This window comes from Cupressus sempervirens, chromosome 5, assembly GCF_028749045.1.
Source record: "Cupressus sempervirens isolate cs-2001-9-10 chromosome 5, ASM2874904v1, whole genome shotgun sequence".
NCBI classification, from domain to species: domain Eukaryota; kingdom Viridiplantae; phylum Streptophyta; class Pinopsida; order Cupressales; family Cupressaceae; genus Cupressus; species Cupressus sempervirens.
Genome location: NC_143122.1, coordinates 1,014,883,988 through 1,014,901,047, shown reverse-complemented (window position 1 = coordinate 1,014,901,047; position 17,060 = coordinate 1,014,883,988). Strand labels below are relative to the sequence as shown.

Genomic DNA, 17,060 nt, shown 5'->3' with positions numbered 1-17,060 from the left:
GGTCATGGGAGAATTGATGGATACCTAATGTCCTCTTTCACATAACAAAAGTCTAAATGCGAGAGAAGCGTTGAAATGTCAGTTCATTGAAGTCCATTGCATTTTTCATATTAACCTGTTATATGCATTTACCCATGTTCCATAGATTCAATTTATATTTTGTTGGACTCTTCGAACATGCCCTCCCTAGGAAAAATGGATAGAAGAGTCGAAGGACAATTTAATCTGGTCATGTAATTATTATATATTTCTGACTTCATGATATGTTCCTTCTCCAGTGAGATAATCTCATGAGCTTGTAAAGAATGTCGAAGTTTGATGAGAATAAATGGATGAGAGAAGCCAAAGAGTATCTGGCTCAGAAGAATAAGTCCTATGAGAAGCCTCCGTGCATATTCAGGACATCCACGGCCTTGCTGAAAGAAAATGAGCATTCCTATGTGCCTCAGATTGTTTCTATCGGCCCTAACCATTTCGGGAAAGAGTAGCTCATGGGAATGGAAACATTCAAAGGCGATGCAGCACGTAGAGAGGTTTTTAGAATTCAGTATGGAACCAAGAAATCGGACGTTGAATTCGAACAAGTGATTGAGAGAATCAGGAGGAGGGAAGAGGATATAAAGCGGTGCTACTATAGAGAAACATCATTCAAGGGTGACGTGCTCCATTTGATGTTGGCTCAGGATGCTTGTTTCATTCTCGAGTTTTTCACAAATGACCTCTTCGGATTGGAAGACGATGAATCCTTCCAAGATGAGTTTTTGTTTCTGCCAGAGCATCATCCAATCTTCGGGCCCGTATCCGAGAATGCTTGGATTAAAGCGGAGATCATGAAGGACTTGATCAAGTTGGACAATCAAATACCGCTGTTTGTCTTGGAAGATGTTCTTACTATGGAGATGAACGCTAATTCCCAAGAGAGCGCCCAAGAGAAACTTGACAGATTGCTGAGGAAAATGTTCGAGAGAATCTGCTATCGGCCTTTCGAGTTCTGTGCAGAGGACGCATCAAAGAAACGGAAGCACATTCTGGACATCTATCACGACTCCTGCCTTGGGGCCCTGCCAACCGAAAGTACTGAAAAGGAATTAGTGAAAATTAACGTTCATTATTATTGTTCGTATTTTGCAGGTTCAAAAGGTGGTCACTGCGTATGTTCTGGACGAGCAGACGGGAAAAGTTCTGACAATGTCAAACAACGTAAGAAATGGTGGCTGAACTTTCCATCTGCAGTTGAATTGAAGAACGGAGGAATCAGATTCGAGGCCGATGGAAAAACTGTGGACGACGTTAAATACGAGGGTAAAACTCTGACTCTGGTGCGGCTGAAATTGGATGTGGACTCGGAGGTGTATACAAGGAATTTAATTGCCCTGGAGATATGTTCTCCGGGGTTCAAGAAGAAAAGAATGACTGCTTATTGTCAGTTCCTGCATGAGCTGTGCCAAACAAGCGAGGGAGTAGATGTGTTGAGAAAGGAGGGTGTCATAATTGGTAACCTTTGGCCCACTAAACTGGTCACCCAATTGCTGAGCGTCTCCAACATCACAATTTCCTGGCCACAGTGCAAATCCATCATAGAAACGAGGGAAAATCTGAGCAGCTATAAGACGCGGCGCTCTATTGTTCTGAGAAGCCTTTGTAACGAATTCTGGGAAGCGTATGGTTCAAAACCGTGGATGGTAGTTGGAGGCTTCGGAGCGATTCTTGTCCTCTTTCTGACTGTCGTGCAGGTTTTTTGCTCGTTTAAACAATGTGGGCCAAGGTCAAATTAAAGACGAGGCATCATTTGTGACTAGATTCTGAGTTCTGCTTTAAAGCCGTAATTTGTTTGGTTTCCTACTAGCTGTTGCATGTAGTTAAGTGGAGAGGCTTATTTAGTTCCAGCCATGCATATGGCAGTTGCTTAAACAGTTATTAAACTGAATTTTTATAGCTAATAGAGATTCAGCCTTTCTAACCATTTATCTTGTCTTACTTTTTCCTTACTTTTTATATCACTAAAGTTGCATGTTTATTAATTATAAATATTAATTCAAACTTTTTGGCAATCTTTTATTGGTCCATGTGTTCAGTGGCAGAATGATAGAAAAGGGTTTTAGAATTACGATGCAAGAGAAGGCCCATTCCACAAGGTCTCGATTGCGGGTTTGGTGCAGAATGGAGATAAAAATATTGCAAAGCTCGTATAGTTGGCAATAAAGTGTAGGAACATAGATTGTGCAGATAGGAAATGATACAAAAACCACATGGGTTGTGTTAGTGTAGTTTTTTATTTTTTCTATTTTGCTAGATTTTTCCTACACTTTTAATAATCTCGCTTAGGTTAATAAAGCATGTCTTATTAGGTGAATGGTTGTGAGGTGTCACCTTGCTACATGTGAACATCCATTAGCTATCTTAGGAAGATACTTTGCTATCTTTAGTCCGATAGATGGTTGCTCCTCATTGGTTGGTGTTGCCACCTCCTCCCTCTTCCTAGCCTATATAAGCATGCTACTTGGCTTGTATTTGTATCTCTTGTTTTTGCATCCTCTTAATGCTATTTTGCTTCCAGCATTTGCATTACTCTCTTGGAGACTAACTCTATGATGCTATTTTGATTTTGTATCATTTGCATTCATAGTTTAGATATTTACTCTTTGCACTAGTTTTCTGGGTTATTAATCTTATCAGATTCTAACATGGTATCAGAGCTTTTCTATGTGCAAGAGTAGATTTTAGTTTCCTTATTTGAGAGATTCAGGGGGAGGGGGCAAATAAATTTTATTGTAAGTTTTTTGAAAAATGAAGTATGCTCTTCTCTTGCATCTTTGGATGATCCTGAGAATCAGAAAAGTTTTGACAAAAACAGTTTTTCTCTAGCGTTTCAATCTCAAATCTGACAACCAACTTGCATATTTGAAGTTTTCAATCAGTTTTACAAGTTCCAGCATGCCATTGATGGACTTAAGAAGCTGATCCAACATTTGCATATCATATTTTGGTTGCTCGGGTCGTTTTTTAATTTTTGGAGCCGTTTTTTACTATTAAAGGCGTCTGATTTACACTATAGCAACATCTTCTGTACATCAGCAAGAAAAACGCTTCCTGAGTTTTGTTCGCAGCCCCAAAAAACCATCTGGGTATCTTTTAGATTTTGCATGCAAGCTATATATTTTTCAGAATCGAGCATGCAAAGCTATAGCCATACCCCTCTCCGTTGGCAATCGCAGATTTGAATGCAATTTTTCTTCAAATCAGGGGATCAGCAAATTTTCGGAGCACTTTTAGCCCAAACGGACATCACCATTGGATCTGGAACGCCATTTGCAGTCAGGATTCATATAAAGCTTGTCGTTTTTGGACACAGGGCAATTTTGGGGATTTTTTGAAGCCTCCAAGGTCTGCCATACGGATCGTACGGACGCAGGGTCAGAAAATTTTTAAAAAAATTGTTTTTGGGCGCGCCACCGCGGGGCCACCGCCGCGCCACCTGCGCGCAGCCCGCAGCGGCCGCAGCAGGCAACACCGCTCGGGCTCCGCTCGGCCCCGACCACCTCCCGTCTACCGCCCGCGGATCACTCCGGCGCCGCTCTGAGGCCACCTCCGCCCGCTGACCTCCGCCGGTGATTTTCGCTCCTCCTCCGCTCGTGTCCAGTCTGCAGCACAGTCAACGCCAGCAGGGGTGACACGTGGCCTGGGTGCCACGTGGCACACTGCGACGTAGACCTGCCACGTCGCCCCTGCCACACGTCATCCGTACTGCCACATGGCATCCTTTTTTTCTGCGACGGGCCAGGGGCCATCAATTTTAATTCTCTATTCTGCTGACGTCAGCATGACATCATCCTGCATCAGCACCTTCTTGCACCTCTCCTAGGGTCATTTTGGACCTACCTTCGATTTTTTGGCCATAACTTTTGCATACAGAGGTATTTTTTCGATCCGAAAGAAGCGCAAGAAAGCTGGTTCTAAGACGGAGATACTGGTATAGGTTTTTTTGAATTTTGATGCTGTTTGATTGGCTATTATGGCAGTCAAAGCTAGATGTTCTATTTTGCACTCTGGGAGGCGTATCTTGAGCTTCTGATCTCCGATTTTGGACTTCTTTATATTGCTGGAAAGCTCTTTCTGTGCTCTTTCTAGTGATGTTGGTTTTTGTTCCAGACACATCTTATTCAGTCTTTTACATTTTAGCATTCTGGTGGATATTCTGTTTGTTTCAGGTCTGGAGATCGATTTTGTTGCTTCAGTTGCTTCGTTTTGGGCTTTACCTTCTGTTGTTTTAGCCTTATATTTTTTTTTATCATTGTTGATATTCATTGTAAGCACCTTTATGCAACACACTGAGATAAAGTGCCACTCTTGCGTTTCGGGATCCTTTTCATCATTGTGATTCGTTGTACTCGCACTATTATATAAAGTGCCATGGGGGGGATAGTTGTTTTCCACTTATAGGCCCTCTTTCTCTAATTCCTCATGTAGTGTCGATGACACATGCCTTTATTTGTGTTTGTACCTCACTCTCGATGAGTTTGGCTCCTGTGTTGTAGGAGATTTTTGGCCCATCTTTTCAGCTGCCTGTCACCTCACCTACCTTAAGGGGAGGTTATATTGTTGTTCTATGCTTCTTTGGTTGATGATTCGTGCCTTCTATTTCCATGGAGGTTCCTTTGGTTGATGGTTCGTGCCTTCTATTTCCATGGAGGTTATACAGATTAGCATTTTGACAGAGTTTTGCGGTTCTTCATGCTTCAGTGATGCTGCTTCTTCATGATCACTCCTTGTTCCTATTTTAGGGGACATTTTCCCTAGTGGGAGACTTCTTCAGTTCTTCACTAGGTTCTTACCTCTTTTTGGGGGAGGGTTTTTCCCATGTGGTTTTCTCTCTTTCCCCACTTTCAGAGGTTGCATCTTCTTGCATTGTACTTGGGTACCTAACATGGCCTCGTTGCCGGGACCCATTTCTACATCCACCTAAGCTTCGCTTATGGGGGGTTGTTAGTGTAGTTTTTTATTTTTTCTATTTTGCTAGGTTTTTCCTACACTTTTAATAATCTCGCTTAGGTTAATAAAGCATGTCTTATTAGGTGAATGGTTGTGAGGTGTCACCTTCCTACATGTGAGCATCCATTAGCTACCTTGGGAAGATACTTTGCTATTTTTAGTCCGATAGATGGTTGCTCCTCATTGGTTGGTGTTGCCACCTCCTCCCTCTTCCTAGCCTATATAAGCATGCTACCTGGCTTGTATTTGTATCTCTTGTTTTTGCATCCTCTTAATGCTATTTTGCTTCCAGCATTTGCATTACTCTCTTGGAGACTAACTCTATGATGCTATTTTGATTTTGTATCATTTGCATTCATAGTTTAGATATTTACTCTTTGCACTAGTTTTCTGGGTTATTAATCTTATCAGATTCTAACAAGTTGAGTGCCAAATTAAGAAACATAACAAAAAACTAAAGCAAGAAGGAGACCTATGTCTCCTTATTCTTCTCAATTCCCTCTGGTTTTTCTAACAATAGTCGCAACCAATCATCCACTAGGAAACTCTAAAGAGAACTTATGGTTTTCACCCCTATTGCAACAATAAGGTCTTCTTTCTCAACATGTTGAAGGTGAAGAGTCGAAACCGTGAAGTGCATAACACTGATTGGTAACTTGGCCAGATTACCTAATCTTCGTTCACTAATATCTTTCCTCTCCTCTAGTTTCTTGAAACTCCTCTTAATAGCCACAAAATCCTCACCATGTTTCTAGTTAGCATCTTTAGGGGTCCCCTGAGGTTCCTTATCCTGGATCTATTTTCCTTTTCCATGCTGATGACGAGGAGAGGTGAGAAATTCTTTTAAAAAATTGTTGACAAACATCCATATATTTTATACTCTCCAAATGTAGTATCTTATAATTATTAGATACCCACTTTTTTTCGTATACTCAATTTAGTTTGAATACCTCACAAGGATAAGAATTTTCTTTTGGTTTTGGCTTCGGGAGACAACAGGCACACGATTAACCCCAAATTGTTTTTTTTCCTTATTTTTTATTTTCCAAACTTTGTCTAAGTAGCTAATGACCTTTTTAACCTGGTAATGAAACAAAAAAGGGTTCCTTATGGAGATAATCAACTTTCCATTGATATAATTTTTGTCAAATTCAAGTTCAAGAAGTAATTATTACTTATTTTCTAATTGAGTTACCTTTGAAGTCATGATAGATAAATTGATCAAAAAATAGTAGTAACTTTCAAATGATATAACCTTTTTGCAATACAAAATATGTGTTACATTCTATGTTTCACATACTATAAGAAAATTAAAATTCAATTTTATAAAGTTCATGAAAAGTTAAGGTGGCCAGACACAAGATTTATTTTTATTATGAAAAAATTTTATTAAATTTTTTTTAAAAATTACTTGGGAAAAACTACAAAAAAAAAATGTGTCATATCTAGGCAAGGATCTACTATGTATATCTAAATATTGTTAAAAAAATCATGATTTGATTATGATTAATATGGCTAGACATACACATTTTTTTAATCCCTTTCTTAAAATTTTTGTATTGCTACATTCAAATACATTTTTCACTACTTAGATTAATTTAATTTTTTAGAAAAAAGGCTAGTTATTTAGAAACTACATTCATTTTCTTACATATTCTATTCTTTAAATATTTTGCCGTAAGGTTGATAATGTGTTCAACTTTTTATTTCAAGTTGACTAACATCAATTTTCTTTTTTTCATTGCCACTTATGACCATAGCTTGGTATTATGATCCTTCACATACCCAAAAAATAATTGAAAAAAAACTATATATTCCAACAAAAAACATTGCTCTAACTTAGAAAGTTAGCTAACAGAAATATTTGCAACAAACAATTTTGAAAATCATTCTACACATAATAATGGTGTGATAATTCTATACTTTTAAATAAGTATTTAATTCTATCTTTAAAAATTATTATACATGACATCATAAATGATAATTGTGAAACATGTTGATTGTCATATACATTTACATATATGGAATTTATAGTAAATATTCTCCCAAATTGATAGTTTAGTTCATCTTCCAAATCTTTATGCGTAGATGTTATAATTGTTTTTAAGTGAAGAGCTAGCATAAAATGGTGATTTTAGTGATTTTACTCAAGGTTATCTGATAACTAATATTTAATATTTTGACAAATTAATAATATTTAAAAGATTTTGATTGGGCAATTGTACCATCCTAATACTATTTCTTTTATAAGAGAATTAGTTTGTGAAGAACCTCCTTATAGCAATATCGTGAGAATGCTCGAAATAACAGAATACAAAGTGATAGCAGAACTCAGAATGAATCTACTGATCGCAGGCCACTTCGAGGGGGTAACCTCCTTTGAGCAAGCTCAATACAATAAATTCGTCCGTGCCCATCAAGGGCCTCAACCTATTCTTATATACTGGGTACGATCTAGAAAAGTAATACTACCTATGCATGTGGGATAATAAAATATACTCACGGGACGACTTACAAAGCATATGCGTCCAACAACACTACTCTAACAAAATAAACAGAAGGAACACACAGGTTCCTAACATCCCCTCTCCCTTAGAAAAAAGCTTTGTCCTCAAAGCTTAAGGTGTGGAAATTGTTGTTGAATCTGAAGAAGGGGTTCCCAGGTAGCATCCTCTGGTTGCATGCCATGCCACTGAATCAAGACCTCAGAGATGGAGCGAGAGCGAAGCTGGCGAGTGCGCTGGTCAATGATTGCCACCGGCTCCAGGATAATGGATCCTTCCGTATCCATTTCAAGGAGAGTAGTTTGTGCTCTGACAGTGGTACCCAGAACTTTCTTTAGACAAGAAACATGAAAGACTGGATGAATGCGGGAAGAAGGAGGAAGTTCCAGTTTATAAGCAACTGAACCAATCTTCTGCAGAACCTTATAAGGCCCATAAAATTTTGGGGCCAGCTTATGACGCCCTTTCAGCTTTAGGGAGGATTGTTTGTATGGCTGTAGACGAAGAAAAACCATATCCCCAACTTGAAATGAGCGCTCAGAACGGTGTTGATCTGCTTGCTGTTTCATCCGATTACGGGCCATGTGAAGATTATCCTGTAAGGTACGAAGAATCTGATCCCTGCTGCGGAGAACTATGTCAACTGCCTGGACTGGTGAGCTGTTGGGAGTGTAGGGAAGGAGCACTGGAGGTGCCTGACCATAGACTGCTTCATATGGAGTCATTTTAGAGGCAATGTGGTAAGAGGTATTGTACCACCATTCAGCTAAAGGGAGCCACTTGGCCCACTGATGTTGCTGTTTGGAAGTGAAGCAACGAAGATAAGTTTCCAAGCATTTATTGACAATTTCAGTTTGACCATCAGTTTGTGGGTGATAGCCCGAACTCATCTTCAGTTTGGTGCCAGTTTTCTGAAACAGTTCAGTCCAAAAATGACTGGTAAAAGTTGCATCACGATCAGAGACAATGGAAGAAGGGAGTCCATGAAGACGAAATATCTGGTCCATGAAGATTTGTGCAACAGAGGAGGCAGTATAGGGGTGGCTGAGGGCACAAAAATGACTACATTTCGAGAGACGATCAACCACAACCAAGATCACTGTCTTGCCACCAGATTTAGGAAGCCCTTCAATGAAATCCATAGAAATATCAGTCCAAATCCGTGTAGGGATGGGCAATGGTTCGAGCAAGCCAGGAAGGAGGGTCGTTTCACCCTTGTGGCGTTGGCAAGTATCACATTCAACCACCATCTGTTGAATCGTCTGTTTCATCCCTTTCCAAAAGAAGTTTCTCCTTGCTCGCTCATAAGTTTTGAGGAAGCGTGAGTGCCCTGCTGAAGGAGAAGCATGGAGTTCATAAAAAATAGCCTGATGTAGAGCTGGGTTCTGAGGAAGCACTAGCCGACCCTTGTATCGAAGAGAAGCACCATCCCAAGAGTAATGTGGTATAGCAGAAGGATTATTGGCTAGCTGGTGAATGATTTGAGATAAAGAAGAGTCACTGTCATAGCCCTGCTGAACAGACGCTAACCAATTGGGAATGGGCATAGAAATAGCGGAAAGGGAAGCTTGATTATCAAATGTGTGAGAAAGAGCATCTGCCACAATATTCTCCTTACCCTTCTTGTAGGTGATCTCATAATCATACCCCATGAGTTTGCTGACCCATTTCTGTTGTGTAGGAGAGGATACCCGTTGTTCCAGGAAGTATTTCAGACTTTGGTGATCGGTTCTGATGCAAAAATGACTCCCTAAGAGGTATGGCCGCCACTTCTGTACAGCATGCAAAATAGCCATCATTTCTTTTTCATAAGTAGAGAGGGCTAGATTCTTACCAGAGAGGGCTTTTCTAGTGAACGCAATAGGATGGTCATCTTGCAGGAGAACAACACCCAATCCATTTCCGCAAGCATCACTCTCAATAGTGAAGGGTTTGGAAAAATCTGGCATCGCGAGAATAGGTGTACTGCACATAGCCTGTTTCAGTTGTTCAAATGCAGTCTCAGCAACAGGGGTCCAGGAGAAGGCATCCTTTTTTAATAGAGCTGTCAATGGTGCTGCAATTTTCCCATAATCTTTGACAAACTTGCGGTAGTAGCCAGTCAACCCCAAAAAACCCCGAAGGCTCTTGAGAGTTTTAGGATGCGGCCAAGTTTTCATGGCATCTATTTTTGTAGGATCCACCCGCACTCCATGGTGTGCAACAATATGCCCGAGATACTCCACTTCCTCCTGGCCAAATACACATTTAGATAGTTTTGCACAGAGTTGATGATCAGAGAGAAGTTGCAAGACAAGCTCCAGATGATGGAGATGCTCAGCCCAAGTTTTGCTATATATGAGGATATCATCAAAGAAGACCAGAATGAATTTCCGGAGGTATGGTCGAAATATGTTATTCATCACTGCCTGAAATGTTGAAGGAGCATTCGTGAGGCCAAAGGGCATGACTAAAAATTCATAGTGACCATCATGTGTGCGGAAGGCAGTTTTAGGTATATCCTCCTCATTAACCCGAATTTGATGATACCCAGAACGAAGATCTAACTTGGAGAAAAAATGAGCCCCATGAAGTTCATCAAGAAGTTCATCAACAACTGGAATGGGAAACTTGTCCTTTATAGTGAGATGATTAAGTGCTCAGAAATCAATGCAGAGTCGCCATGACCCATCTTTTTTGTGAACAAGCAGAACTGGAGAAGAAAAGGAACTGGTACTAGGGCGAATAATACCTTGCTTCAGTAAGTCACGGACAAGTATCTCGATTTCGATCTTCTGATGAAATGGGTAGCGGTAGGGCCTGATGTTGGGCGGAACACTGCCAGGAAGGAGCTGAATACGGTGGTCCTCTGGACGAGAAGGAGGTAATCCCACAGGTTCAACAAATATACCAGAATACTTGTCCAAAATGTGTTGGAGATCGGCAGGAGTGCTAGAGACTGCTGATGGCTGCATCTGAATGGAATGGAGCTGAGCGATGACACCATGTGAATTCTTCTTAAGAAGTTTTTCCATACGGTGTGAACTGATGATGCTGAGAGACCCTGGTTGTAAGCCTTTCAAAGTGTGTTGGTGCCCCTCGGCTGAAAACTGCATCCAAAGTTCAGCAAAATCCTAGAGAATGGGGCCAAGAGTGCGTAACCATTGGGCACCCAAAACCACATCACAGCCACCTAAGGGTAAGGCAAACATGTCAGAGCGCATGTTATAATCTCCAATAGAGAGACGCACATTGCGACATTTCCCTTTACAAGGTAAAGTGCCCCCATTGGCAATCATGACTTCAAAGCTAGAGCAGGGATGGATAAAGCAATCAGCCTGTTTGGCTATTCGTGGATCAATGAAGTTATGAGTGCTATCAGAATCAATGAGTATAGTAAGAGGGATCTTCTTGAAGAAACCCTGGACCCGCATGGTTTGTGGAGTAGTGACTCCTGCCAAAGCATGGACAGATATCTCTGGTGGAGCTTCTGGTGAAGGAGGTTCAGGCTGGTGAGGCTCAACCTCATCATCCACTGTTTCCTGAGCATCTACATATTCTTCCAGTTCCGGTGGAGAATCCACATCCAAGAGATAGAGCTTTTGCTGAACACATCTATGGCCCCGAGACCATTTCTCATCACAATTATAACAAAGCCCTTTGTCTCGCCTGACTCGCATCTCTGTTTCAGACAAGTGCTTGATCGAAGTAGTTCTGGGAGCTGGTATGACGGGAGGGTTGTGAGAACCTGTATTTCTGAATGGAACAAAATTAGATCTGGAGCGTTGTAGAGCACTAATCTTGTCTTCCGCTAACTTAGCCAACCCAAGGGCTTCCATCATTGTAGTAGGTCGAAACATTTTGACTTCTGAGCGAAGTGCATCCTTCAGACCACTGACAAAACAACTACGGAAGAATTCATCAGACAAGCCCTCTGTGTAATTAGCTAATTTTTTAAACTCTGTCTGGTATTCTCTTACAGTGCCTGTTTGACGCAGTTTAGTGAGTGCTCCTGTGAAATCATCAAAGGAACTAGGGCCAAAGCGCTCCAAAATGAGGGTGCACAATTCGCTCCATGTTGGGCCTACATTAGCCTTGATGTACCAACGGAACCATTGAAGAGCTTCATGTTCCAAATGAAAAGATGCAAGGGAGACTTTGTGGTTATCCAAAGTATTATGCAAGCTGAAATACTGCTCTGCCCTATAGATCCATCCAGTCGGATCAGAACCATCGAAGCGTGGAAAATCAAGCTTTGGTCCACGGAAATCGCCAGAAGAGGACCCAGTATCTCCTGAATGGTTTCGGCTCATGGCTGACTGCTGAAAGTTAAGACCCAAAATTTTGTCATCCAGATCTTGAAGTTTGGTTTTGAGGGATGCAATTTCCTCTTCCATGATTTTTGCTCCTGTACGCGTAACAACCATAAAACAAGGTTTTTTTTTTTTTTTTTTTTTTTTTTTTGAAATGGGTAGAAGATGAGAAACAAAAACTTTTTTAGTTACGGCAAACTTGGATTTGGGTAAAACTCATATAGGAAATGGGTGTTCGACGGGTGGTGGGAGACTATCTGGGGACAAGGGAAAAAAAAAAATGAGGGTTTCAAGGGTAGGGAGGCGAAATGAGGCGAACAGTCCAAGAGGGATAAGGGAGAAAAATGAGGAATTGAATCTTGTGGCTCAGTTTGGTGGCGATTGGATGAGAGGTGAAAAAATAGGGCAAACCCTAAAATTAGATAAATGAGGGATTTAGGGCTTTGATATGTAAAATTTGGGGTTGGGTCGCCAAGGAAGGAAGTATGCGAAATGATATTGCAGACGTTCTGCGGAAGTATGAGCAGAAACAGAAAGCAAACAAGGAAGCTACGACTAAAAAACAGAAAAAATTTTACTCTTTTTTTTTTTTTTTTTTTTGAACAGTCGACTTAGAAAAATTCACTCACAGACAGAACAACTGAAAAGAGTTAAAGCAAACAAATTACGGCTTTAAAGCAGAACTCAGAATCTAGTCACAAATGATGCCCCGTCTTTAATTTGACCTTGGCCCACATTGTTTAAACGAGCAAAAGACCTGCACGACAGTCAGAAAGAGGACAAGAATCGCTCCGAAGCCTCCAACTACCATCCACGGTTTTGAACCATACGCTTCCCAGAATTCGTTCCAAAGGCTTCTCAGAACAATAGAGCGCCGCGTCTTATAGCTGCTCAGATTTTCCCTCGTTTCTATGATGGATTTGCACTGTGGCCAGGAAATTGTGATGTTGGAGACGCTCAGCAATTGGGTGACCAGTTTAGTGGGCCAAAGATTACCAATTATGACACCCTCCTTTCTCAACACATCTACTCCCTCGCTTGTTTGGCACAGCTCATGCAGGAACTGACAATAAGGAGTCATTCCTTTCTTCTTGAACCCCGGAGAACATATCTCCAGGGCAATTAAATTCCTTGTATACACCTCCGAGTCCACATCCAATTTCAGCCGCACCAGAGTCAGAGTTTTACCCTCGTATTTAACGTCGTCCACAGTTTTTCCATCGGCCTCGAATCTGATTCCTACGTTCTTCAATTCAACTGCAGATGGAAAGTTCAGCCACCATTTCTTACGTTGTTTGACATTCTCAGAACTTTTCCCGTCTGCTCGTCCAGAACATACGCAGTGACCACCTTTTGAACCTGCAAAACACGAACAATAATATTGAACGTTAATTTTCACTAATTTCTTTTCAGTACTTTCGGTTGGCAGGGCCCCAAGGCAGGAGTCGTGATAGATGTCCAGAATGTGCTTCCGTTTCTTTGATGCGTCCTCTGCACAGAACTCGAAAGGCCGATAGCAGATTCTCTCGAACATTTTCCTCAGCAATCTGTCAAGTTTCTCGTGGGCGCTCTCTTGGGAATTAGCGTTCATCTCCATAGTAAGAACATCTTCCAAGACAAACAGCGGTATTTGATAGTCCAACTTGATCATGTCCTTCATGATCTCCGCTTTAATCCAAGCATTCTCGGATACGGGCCCGAAGATTGGATGATGCTCTGGCAGAAACAAAAACTCATCTTGGAAGGATTCATCGTCTTCCAATCCGAAGAGGTGATTTCTGAAAAACTCGAGAATGAAACAAGCATCCTGAGCCAACATCAAATGGAGCACGTCACCCTTGAATGATGTTTCTCTATAGTAGCACCGCTTTATATCCTCTTCCCTCCTCCTGATTCTCTCAATCACTTGTTCGAATTCAACGTCAGATTTCTTGGTTCCATACTGAATTCTTAAAACCTCTCTACGTGCTGCATCGCCTTTGAATGTTTCCATTCCCATGAGCCACTCTTTCCCGAAATGGTTAGGGCCGATAGAAACAATCTGAGGCACATAGGAATGCTCATTTTCTTTCAGCAAGGCCATGGATGTCCTGAATATGCACGGAGGCTTCTCATAGGACTTATTCTTCTGAGCCAGATACTCTTTGGCTTCTCTCATCCATTTATTCTCATCAAACTTCGACATTCTTTACAAGCTCATGAGATTATCTCACCAGAGAAGGAACATATCATGAAGTCAGAAATATATAATAATTACATGACCAGATTAAATTGTCCTTCAACTCTTCTATCCATTTTTCCTAGGGAGGGCATGTTCGAAGAGTCCAACAAAATATAAATTGAATCTATGGAACATGGGTAAATGCATATAACAGGTTAATATGAAAAATGCAATGGACTTCAATGAACTGACATTTCAACGCTTCTCCCGCATTTAGACTTTTGTTATGTGAAAGAGGACATTAGGTATCCATCAATTCTCCCATGACCATTCGTCCTGTCATTTATAAAAAGAAATATACGAGGTACAATTTAATAAATACAATTAGAAGAAAATGAATAGGAGAGGATTGACTCTGTGAAATTGAATTGCACTTTAAAACAAATATTAGCCGTCATTCACATGGTATTCACTTGGACCGATAATATACATATTTTTTAAAGAAAAGTATTTCGGTTGGGTATCTAAGATATATTTTAAATTATTAGTAAATATTCATATGAAAACGTGGTTGGGAGAAAGTCAAATAGATTCATTACTACTGAAAATAAACAAATAGATTATGGTCTGCTAAGAGTTATTAGTCAAAGGAGGAAGGATGTCCGATCATCCGATTTATGTGAAGTCCAAGGCATCATTGTGACCAATCTAGAATCATTATCATCATTGGTTTTTTTCTCCATTAATCAAATATTTTATAGTGTTATACTAATGTTCTTATAATGGATTTCTACTTCATCAAATATAAATAATTTTGTTATTAGTATTTATACATATTTTGTACTTTACATATGACTAGCACAATTAAATATTATCATAATCAAATTATTGTGTATATTCTATCTATTGATTTCTAGAATAACAAAAATGAAGATATACAAGATCATTGCTCACAATGAAGATATTATTGTTCATATTAATAAAATTTGGTACTGTTCTTTTGATAATAAAGCTTGGAATAAGTAGTTGAATACTAATTGGAAAAGTCTTGTTGAGCCAAAAATTCAATGTTTTAAATGGCTGATGTTAACTGATAGACTTCAAATTAAAAGAGATGTTCAACATTCTGATTTATGTAATATTTGCAAGTTGCCTGATACGGGTAGACATATTTTGTTTGATTGCCTTTTTGCTAAAGAAATATGGAAACTTTTTGGTATTTATTAACCTATTAATGCGAATATCGTTGAAATTGTTACTGGTCACATTAATGGTCTTAGTAAGGATGCTGATTTTTTCTGGAACATGTTGTCTTCTAACATTCTTTCGCAAATCTAGAAACGTAAGAATGAGGAGAAGTACCAAGGTAAGCCAATGGTTCTTACAGAATTTTTTCAAAAACTCACATATTTTAAATTCTTCTTGCAGGGTCAAACTACCATGATAATTGAAAAGGATAAATTAAGAAGGTTTCTTAAAGATGGGTAAGCTACTATCTTCTTTTACGAGCTGAAGTATGGCTATCAGTGGCGTAGGACTCTTGATAATTTTTGGGTGTTTGAGCACACATGCTAGAAGCTGAACTAAGTGACTAGGAGGAACCATAATGCCAGAAAGGAGGAGATCTTTATGTTATCCCAGATCCAGGAGCGAAAGAGTATTGTTTGGATGGAAGGCCCACTCAGTTGGACCGCATGGGTGGATGCTTACTGTCATATTCTACACTAGATCTTTACTGTTCGATTCTTGTTGTATATGATTCATCCTAGTTGTATCATTGCTACTTTGGACTTGGTTTGAGGCTTTGCCTCTTTTATGATCCTCTGTGATCTATGTATTCCTTTTCTGATCTCTCTATAGCTAATAGAAATAAATAACAAAAATGTATACACACTTCTAGTCATGGCTATTATATTATCTCTGTCTATTTCCATTTCTATATATGTTATATGCTAATTAGTTTGATGATACACCTATTTGAAAAATATTCCTTCCCTTAACTATAACTTACATACGAATCTATTCATGATGTACTAACCTTTGTTAGGTTTTCATATAAAAATTTGTCATCAAAGGCAAATAAGTTTATTTCCAAATAGGTTGGTGGTGTGAACTAGAACCCTAATTTTCAGCATCTTTTAGCAGCTAAAGAAATGAATTTATTAATTAGGAAAATATATCAATTCTTATTCCTAATAATATTTAAAAATTATAATCATAAACTTCATCTATTTCTACACATTTAATTAGCTTACTTGATTTTTAGATTCGAAATAATACTACCATTTTTATGTCATTGAAGGTGAATAATTAGACTTTTGTTAGCCTTGTCCTTTGTAAAAGGGTCACACAGGTTTGTGCTTTTACCCTAAAAATATAATCAATGCAATGATTATAGATTTTAAATATTATCCACACTTGTTGCATGACACTCCAAATGTGTGCAAGATGACTTCCTATTCCTAATGTGTAGGAAGTGATATCAATATTATGTCTAATGCTTGCACATGATTGAAAGATTAAATCTCATCACTTTGGCTTCGAAATCTACAAACTAAAAAAATGATGCACTCATATTCTATTGAAAGGGATTACTTAGATTCTTTATATGATTTATTTCTATATTCATATTCATAACAAGTGATGAAATCAAAATACATGTCTGTGCGCCCTATTTTTTATAATCTCCATCATGCTAGAGAAAGTTTAAACTACTTAAAGGTACGATTTCGTAAAAAAACTAATAAGGCACGAATCAAGACAATATTTTAGGAGAAATCCATTTAAAGATGAAAGTAGGTCTTCTTGACACAACTAGAAAAACTACTCAAAGGCAACACTTAAGATACTCCTCTTGGTTCAATACTTGTTGACCTTATCAGGTCCTGAGACACTCCTAATTTTCACAATTTATAACTTCATATTTTTTGCAATGCATCACAGTCCATCGATAGAAAATTTCAAACTATATTAAAAAAAAAGTTTGGCAATATTTAGCAATCATTGAAAATTATTCTATTTGTCAATTTTTGTCTCAATGCCATATTTTTAATATCTACATGAAATGAATAAAAAATGATCAATGAACATAAGACATAACCTAAATTTCTAACT

At 39.1% G+C, this 17,060-nt stretch overlaps 2 protein-coding genes across 2 annotated transcripts; one reads left to right on the top strand and one right to left on the bottom strand.

Annotated features, from left to right (window-relative positions):
* Positions 1–497: 497 nt before the first annotated feature.
* Positions 498–1,775, top strand: LOC149559386 (putative UPF0481 protein At3g02645). The gene has a single exon (XM_089831409.1). It carries the CDS (start codon positions 498–500, stop codon positions 1,773–1,775), a length of 1,278 nt encoding a protein of 425 aa, XP_089687535.1.
* Positions 1,776–3,546: 1,771 nt separating this feature from the next.
* On the bottom strand, positions 3,547–13,970 carry LOC149559385 (putative UPF0481 protein At3g02645). Its single transcript, XM_089831408.1, has 3 exons — positions 12,543–13,970; positions 12,419–12,425; positions 3,547–3,725 (listed from the first exon to the last, which is right to left on the bottom strand). Exons 1-3 carry the CDS (start codon positions 13,968–13,970, stop codon positions 3,547–3,549), a joined length of 1,614 nt encoding a protein of 537 aa, XP_089687534.1.
* Between the last annotated feature and the right edge of the window lie 3,090 nt (positions 13,971–17,060).